At 34.3% G+C, this 9,158-nt stretch overlaps 1 protein-coding gene across 1 annotated transcript; it reads left to right on the forward strand.

Moving 5' to 3' along the window:
• The first annotated feature begins 3,499 nt into the window (after positions 1 to 3,499).
• Positions 3,500 to 5,444, forward strand: LOC108197071 (cytochrome P450 CYP71D313). Its single transcript, XM_017364559.2, has 2 exons — positions 3,500 to 4,516; positions 4,756 to 5,444. The coding sequence occupies exons 1-2, from the start codon at positions 3,623 to 3,625 to the stop codon at positions 5,377 to 5,379; spliced, it is 1,518 nt and encodes a 505-aa protein (XP_017220048.1). The 5' UTR covers positions 3,500 to 3,622; the 3' UTR covers positions 5,380 to 5,444.
• Positions 5,445 to 9,158: the final 3,714 nt, after the last annotated feature.

The raw sequence follows: 9,158 nt of genomic DNA on the forward strand, positions 1-9,158 counted from the left end.
TTGCACGTGTGGAGTTTAGGTCTCTTTTGGTGGGCTTTCCTAGTAAAACAAAATTTGGTGGTTAGGTTTCTCGGAGACAACGCAGGAGAGGTAGAGCTGGAATCTGTGTGGAATATTGTTGTGATGTGTTATTATTCTTGTGTGCTCACAAACAATTATGAACTTGATAGCTAGGTGACTAGGTCAAGTTGGGAAGCCACGGTTATGAATTCTGTTTTTATATGGACACGTACTTAAGTATTAAAATTTAAAATTTTGGCTGATTTTAGTGAGATCATATCTTAATAATGATGGACTCTCCATGTATACAAAAATTATAAAATCTTTCGAATCAAATAAATTGCTTGTCCTGCATCATAGCACACTGTATCTTAACATGTGATTTTTTATTTTCAATGCGGCTGTAGGTTGAACTTTTCGCAAACCGCAGTGCGATGCGGATTATAGTTTTACATATATGGGCGCCCGGACGCCCGTGATCCACTCCAAAGATAGGCGCCCGTAATCCACTTTTCAATCCAAATAATGGGATTTCGAGTAAGGATGAGTGTTAAAATATAAATATAAGATCCATAAAGAAGCATCCTCTAACACCTTAAGGTTTTAGATGGAATGGTTCCCTACAAGATAAGCAACTACTTTTTCTATAATTTTGACAAGAAGATAAACTTTCAATCGTTCCTTGCCTCACAAATGAAAATATAAACCCACATCTGACCACTAGCTCTTGGAGAATTTTTACTGATTCGTCTTTTGTTTTTCCTTGTTACTTAACTTTTTCGTTTTCGGAGCAAAAATTATTCAAGTGTCGTCAACGTATACCTATCTGTAAGATTAAATAATTTTGAACGAAATTCTGGTTTCCACATTTGAATTTCTACCTGCATGCATAGTCAATATCCGGCGGCAATCAGTGTGGCGTTCTTGGGACAGGCTGCCGGCTGAAAATAGATTATACTTCTAGAATATTTTTATCAGATGAGCTTATCTGGATATATAACATAAGTGAAATAGAATATCTAGTTTTTACTTGGAGAGTGATCGAGCGGAGCAATACTATAATTTTAGTAACTAAATATAAATTTGTTTATCCTGACAAAAAAATATAAATTTGTTTATATTGTTATGTCCTATATTCTCTGTTATATAATTTATGTCGAAATAGTAAAATCATATATAAACACAAATATTAATTTTGATAAAATATTTTGTTTTGTTCTTTTATCGCGTACATACAATATGAATACAAATACTAAAATTATACAAAATTTCTGTTGGTTTACAAAATGTACGGTCAACTGAAAGACGCTATCAGTCACTCCATATTGTAATTTAAATTCATTGTCATACTCTTCGTCGAAAGCAAGAGATTATTCATTAGCGGACTTCATATATATCTAATTACACTACTATTTCCCTGAAAAATAGAATTATTATCAACTTGTTATATTTAATAAAACATGCAACTTGTGCAAAATAAATATAGGCTCCACGATTTTTACAATGACCAGAATATATAATTTAATAATGATGATAAGATCATCTTCCCACATGATATTATTGTTGTATATTATCTATTGGCTACAAAGTCAATATAAGGGGAATAGCCAATATTGAACACCTACAATATCAACGAATTTAATTTCAAAAGATAAAAAAAAATAATATTTAAATATTTTAAATGATGGAACGAGTGGAACGTCGAGGAATTGGTGATAGACTGATAGTCCAGCAATAATAGAATTCATTAAACTATTCTATTATAATATGTTCGTAAAAGATGAAGACGGAGCCACGTGAATAAAATTCTCAAATAATTCCACTAGAAAATGGACTTCTAGGTTCTCGCAATATTATAATAATTTCAGGTCGTAAAGTAGCAAACTAGCAATTGTATGAGTCAAACTAAGACCATGAATTCAAGCAACTTAACTTGACCCGTGGGAATTAGCAGGCCAAGAAATAAAACAAAAAATAATTCTTTATTTCTTGACAAAAATGCTAACGGCTAATACTTGCGGCGGTTAACAAAAATGGATCCAAATCATCATATTTCAGTATAAAAAAAAAGAAAAGAATTTCTGAGTTCAGGGACTCTTAGTACTATCTCTTCGTTGAATTTCGTTGATTCGTTAATTTATCTAATATAATTTACAATTATAAAAATAATTCATTTTTTTATTAGTTGTTGAGATATCATTTAAGTATTTAATATGACAATTACAAATTAAAATAATAATATGTCCACCGGAGTACCTTTTTTCTTTGATCGATGCTCATGCTTTCAAGAAATTAAATTATTTTACAATCATCAAGAAATTAAATTATTTTACAATCATATACTCATAGAATAATAACAGCAAGCGGTATTTGACAAGGTCCAGGTACAGTTGCAATGTTATATTTTGCCTCATGTTGTACACATATAAAAACATATAAACATATTAACTTTACAAAGAAAGGATTTCTTTTTATAAAATTATTGCTCAGATGGTATAAATTTTTATAAGTAGCCACCAAACAATCCACTACATCTGTGTGAAGAGACTGGAGAGTGGAGATAAAGATGGTATTTTAATTTTTTGATTGTTTTATTTGATTTAAATAAAAATAAATAGGAGATAAATTTTTAAAAATCTAAAAATATTATCTAAAATACTAGAATTCGGAATCTTTCATTTAGATGTAATACCATTCATAAAAAATGTGCGAAACTCAATATATAGTACTTTCAAAATTTCGATTAATGATAGAGTGATATTTTTGATATAAATTTTTCTAATGAGTGGCTTATTTGAGTCAATTTAGGAATCAGTCACTCAATTGATACATTTGGACGAAACGAGTCACCAACTTGATATTTATCCCTACACCAATCTATGGTTATATGCATGTCAGCATGTGGCAATAATCTAACACTAGAAAATTCATGCCAGGTGAGACCAACTGAATTTGTTCAATCTATAAATCGAAAACCCAGATGATTAACTAAGCAGAATGTGACTATTGTGCTGACTAACTTGACCATAAACAAATTTTTTCTCGTCCCTTGCATATGGACACAGCACACCTACCATGTGTTTTTTAAAATATTAATCTATCTGCCCGCTTATTTCTATACAGTTTTTATGTATTTTAATGAATTTTATAAAATACAATTATATAATTTATTTTTAAATTTTAATTTTAAATAAGAATTTAGACATTAAAATGTTATGCTGAAAAAAAAATTAAAATAATTTATAAAACCATATTTTACAAGAATTTTAAAATACATGACGAGTCCTCTTTACCAAATGTACATTGCGACACAGTGTTGCAAAAAATAGAATCGGAATTAATCGATAAAAACACGGAGTAAAGATTAATCGCATATTAATTAGATTGAATCGGAGATTAATTAAATGATTAATGATATAATCAAATATTTAATTAGTTCGATGAATTACGAAATAGAAATTAATCGGGATTAATAGCAAACTTTCGGAAGAGCACTCTAACAAAGTGTAGTTTTCCTGGGCTGCCTGGCGCACACAAGCTATCAAGGCCTATAAATTGAACACTCACAACTTTGGAATCTCATCATCCATCACAATTCACAACCAAAACTCACAATCACACAATGGCTATCCACTTGGTGCCTTTATTCACCTTCATGATCTTTGTTATCATGCTTTTCAGTTTACTCAAATCACTCTTCCGAAAAACAAAGCTCCCCCCAGGGCCTTTCAAACTCCCCATTCTAGGCAACTTGTTACAAGTCACTGGCGCGCTCCCTCACCGCAGCCTCTACAATCTATCCGAAATTCATGGACCTCTCATGCACCTCCAGCTCGGTGAAGTCTCCGCGGTCGTGATCTCGAACCCGAGAGTGGCTAAAGAAGTCCTCAGAACTCATGATCTCTGCTTTGCTGATCGCCCTACACTTCTCCTTGGCAACATTGTTTTGTCCAATTGTCGCGATATAGTCCTGGCCCGGTATGGTGATCACTGGAGACAATTCCGCAAAATTTGTACCTTGGAACTCTTGAGTGCTAACAAAGTAAGGTCTTTTCGATCCATACGAGAGGAGGAGGTCAAGGATATGATTGAATCCATGCATTCAAAAATTGGATCTCCTGTTAATGTCAGTGAAAAGGTCTCGAACATAGCCAATTCCATAACATGCAGATCTACTATCGGGCAGAGATGCAAGTATCAACATGAACTCATTGAAGCTACCGAGAATATTGCTTATTGGGGAGCAGGCTTTTTCATGGCTGATTTGTTTCCTTCGGCCCTCGTCTTTCCTGTACTGAGTGGAATGAAGCCTGCGTTACAGAAGGTTCGTCGAGACCTTGATCATATATTCGAGTACATTATTAATGAGCACAAGGAGAAGATGGCTACCAGAAAAGCTCAAGGAACTAAACTTGAAGCAGAGGAGGAGGATCTTGTTGATATTCTTCTGAGAATTAATGATACTCTGCAGCTTGAATTTCCCGTCACTGCCAACGACATCCAAGGCATTGTTTTGGTAAGTAGTTTATATATAGTCGCTTCAAAAATTTCAATTTCTCATGAGCAATGACACGGATCCCAGATTCAGTACTCAAAATTCTTCCTTAATGACGGGACGTTGATCATCTTTCAGTTTAGAACTTAGGGGGTTAATCAAATTTAACAGAGTTATAGCCAATTAAATCATGACACGTGATATTTGGGATATTTTTGTTCGGAATCTGTTCACTAACAGGCTAATTGATAAAATTGCAGGATATGTTCACCGCGGGAACTGATACATCTTCAGCCGTGCTAGAATGGGCAATGTCGGAGCTGATGAAAAAGCCTAGCGCGATGAAAAAGGCTCAAGACGAACTCAGAAACGCCCTCAAAGGAAAGACGAATGTAGGCGAAGCCGATATCCAGGGCTTGAATTATCTAAAGCTAGTGATCAAAGAAACTCTACGCTTACATCCCCCAGTCCCACTACTACTCCCACGAGAATGCCGAAAAGAATGCGAAATCGATGGGTACACTATTCCTGTTGGAACCAAAGTCATGGTAAATGCTTGGGCTATTGGACGAGACCCCGAATGTTGGGTCGACGCCAATAGTTTTATTCCCGAGAGATTCGAAGTTGGCTCCGTTGATTATATCGGAGCCAACTTCGAATACATTCCATTTGGCGCTGGAAGGAGAATGTGTGCCGGGATCTCGTTCGGCATAGCGAGCGTTGAGCTTCCACTAGCTAAAATGTTGTACCACTTTGATTGGACACTGCCGAATGGAATGAAGCCGGAAGATTTGGACATGGACGAGACTTTTGGAGCCACTACTAAGAGGAAGAACAGCTTGTTTTTGAATGCGAGCCCTTACGTTCCTGTCATCGAAACTTAACTTGTCGTGATCGATCCTTTGTTACATTAATTATTATAGAACTTGATTGTGTGATTTAAATTGAATATGCTTCTTTGACGCGAATTAAGAAAATTTCTAATAAAAAGATGCGTAACGTTACCGAATATAATACATTAGTTTTGTCTTCGTTACCTGGATCCTATGTCCAAGAGAATAGTTAATTACTCTCTCTGTCCCAGTCAATTGTATACGTTTTTTTTTATCACTCGATCGATACCCTTTTTAAGGCTATTATAAAACATAGTTCTACAATTTATTTTTAAGATTTTCTTTTTTTTTTATAAAAGTATAACACATATTTTTATACAAAAAAAAAAATCTTAAAAATAATTTACAAAACTATACCTTATTGAAGCATTAAAGTTTGTGCCGCACCCCCACCCCCGTCCCCCATATATACTATTGACTAGGACGGAGAGAGTACCGATTTCTGAAAGTGATTTATGGTCCAGTTGGATTGTGTTGTTTAGAAAAATGGTTTGTTTTGCAAAGTTGTTTTGACGAAACTAATTTCACGCAACCTCGCCCCTTGCCTTTTCCTACTTGTTCCTAAGCCCACGGTGACACAGCTTGGACGACTGTTTTCGTCAAAGTTGTGCTACGGCCAATAATAACACATTGCCATACATGCATGTCACAGTGGTACAAGAGTAGCCTTGTTTGACTGGCGAGCTTGGTTGGGGAAGTCAAAATCTTTGCCCCGGTAACATTATAAAGCTTGGTTTGACTTTAATTTTAACCCGGTAGTTTAGGATTTTTGGGATTTTCAATGGTGTGCACATGAGCACACAATAATCGTTAATTTTCATGAGAATGATAAGTTTTGATTGGTGGATGAATAATAAATGTTTATGACCCTCAGCATGCACATCAATTCCACCAATAAAAACAGGTCATTTTCATGAAAATTGATACTTGTTGTGTACTATCAGACACACATTAGAAAGGGGTTAAATGGCTTTTAGGTCACCCAACTCGATACTAATTTTCAGTTGGGTCATCCAACTCAAAAAGCTATCAGTCAACTCACTATTCTCGTAAGAAATTTCAAACAGGTCATTTGCCGTTACTAACGTTAAAAAATGGATGGAAAGCTGAGTGAGCAATCTGATGTGGCGTGGACGTCATCTAAGAATTACACCCGACCCTACCCAATTGATATAACCTAATTAATCTCCTTCTCCCCATTTATGCCTTTTCATCTTCTCCACAACACTCCGCCACCACTACCGACGGTGATGGTTTCGTCTCCCTTTACCATCGAGCTCATACGCAACTATATACCCACAAACTCCTCTCCATCTCTTATTAAACCTTTCGCCCTTGCCACATGTTCTTCCACTCCGGCCACCGCCATCGCCGTGGCGGTGAGACTTCAATGCAAACCTCGCAAACCACACACACCCATCACACCATCATCCACCTTTTTGCATCCCATTTTCACTTCCTCTCCACCTCGTACCATATCTCCCTTCAAGCCGCAGTGGATTACCCACCGGTGTCGACGCACGCATATATACAATCCAAACTCATTGATATCCATTGCAATATACGAAAACACATCAACAACATCACGAATCAAAGCAAACTCCTCTTAGATTCTGAAACACCTAATCGAGTTTGAACCATCTCTGAAGTTAGGTTTACAATTAAAAGTCGATTTCTAGTGTTGAAAGTTAGGTTTTCACTGTTAGGGTTATAAGGGGGTGGGTTGTGGGTCGGATTTGCAACTGGGTGGTTAATTATTGATGTGGCAGATGATATGTCACCTGATGTGGCAACAATAGACGGAGTTCCGTTTATTGTCAACGCCACTTAATGGTTGTGAAACTTTTATCGTGTATGATGACTAGATTGAATATTATTCTTTGATTTGTGACCTCATTGAAAGTTTTTTGAGTTGGATGACCCAACTGAAAGTTAGTATCGAGTTGAGTGACGTAAATGCCATTTAACCCCATTAGAACGACAGTAGGACTTTAAAAGCCAAGACAAGAACGATTGACGAACATACAAAATAATGGGTAGTTCGTTTTAACTTTGAAATACTCATGGTTCTGCGTGTCAGTGCTAAAAAAACCATCTCCTCAATTAATAAGTTTTTGTTTTTTATTTTGTAAAATGAAATCAATTCATTAATTAAAAATCGAAATTGAACGTACGCTGAAGAATATCGTTATTAATCTTTCCTTCTTCGAGAGACAATTAAGCGATTTGAAGATGTTTTGAATATATGTACCTGTTTACATACTCGTTTTCACATTACTGTTCAAACAATCGACTATATATGCGATATTATAATAACTTTCAAACATGATCAAACTCATGAAAATTCTATAACCTCGGCCATGAAAAATATCAAAACACATCAAAACAAAACAAACCAACTATCACGAGAAGGAGAGACTAGCAAAACCCAAATAAATTTGAAACTTACTGAATGAAAAATAAGATTTCAAAACAAGAAAATAGAAAAAAAAGAAGAATTGGGACTTTTCACTAGTGAAAATCGATGGAAGTCTCCTCAAAAATCTTTAATAGAAGGTAGGGTTTTGAGAGAGTGTGTTGAGGAAACAAGTTTTTTTTATTCTCAATTTATAAGTTACTCACAAGTAATGAATTTATAAGTCTATTTCTGATTTATAAGTGGAAGTTAAAATAAATTTAATAGTGATTAATATTTATTTTTAATTGATTTTACAAAAATACAAAATACCACCTTAAAAACAATTTGTAATATTTTATTATTGTATTAATAATTTTTATACCAAAAAATTGCAGATATATAAGGAATATTTATACATATATATTAAAAATTACCAGTCACTTATAAATAATTTCTCACTAAATAGCAATAAATACTTCTTTTAATTTAAACAAATACGGCCCCTATATCTGTGTGCGAAAGTCAAAAGTAATTTTTATAATTTATTAGGTATAAAAATTATTAATATATTAATAAATTATAATAAATTATTTTTTATAAAAATTAAATTTCAAAAATAAAAAATAAATTTCAAAAATAAAAAATAAATTTCTAAAACGAGTTACAAGTTTTATCATTCATATTTCGACAGTTTAACTTGCACCATTTGTTACACAAACAATGCAATGGAATAAATTGATCAGCTGGAGTTAAAAATACTGCCAAGTGAGTCAAGTGAAATTTGCGACAGATACTGCAAGTACAGAGCATTCAGGGGTCGTTTGGTTGGAGAGGGGGTATGGGGTTGGAATGAGGAATCGGGTTAAACTGGTATGGGTTTGGGGTATCGTATCTGATATCAGGTGTTTGGTTGACTGGTGGAATGAATATGGTTGAATTATAATATTTATGAGTTATTAATTGTAATTAATTTAAAATATTATTAAATTAATATTTATATATATATTTGAGTCATTAATTTCAATTTGTATTAATAATCTACCTGAAATGATAAAAATAGTAATGAAAATAAAAGGAAAAGAGTTTGATTCCTGAAACCCATGTTTCATACCCATCTCCCCTCTTGGGTATGAAAATCTCATACCTTGTGGGTTTGAGGAATGGGTGTGAGGGAAGAAAATTATCAACCAAACACCAGGTATGGGTTTGGAATGAACAAAACCCATACCTGATACCAGGGAAACGCGAACCAAACGACCCCTCAATGAGTTTATTAGGCTCCGTCTCATTTCTAACCAGTTTGTTCAACCACTTTTCAAAACTAACCAGTTTTTTTTCGAGTTTTCAAAACTAACCAGTCTAATTAATTGAG

Source organism: Daucus carota, chromosome 8, assembly GCF_001625215.2.
Source record: "Daucus carota subsp. sativus chromosome 8, DH1 v3.0, whole genome shotgun sequence".
NCBI lineage: Eukaryota > Viridiplantae > Streptophyta > Magnoliopsida > Apiales > Apiaceae > Daucus > Daucus carota.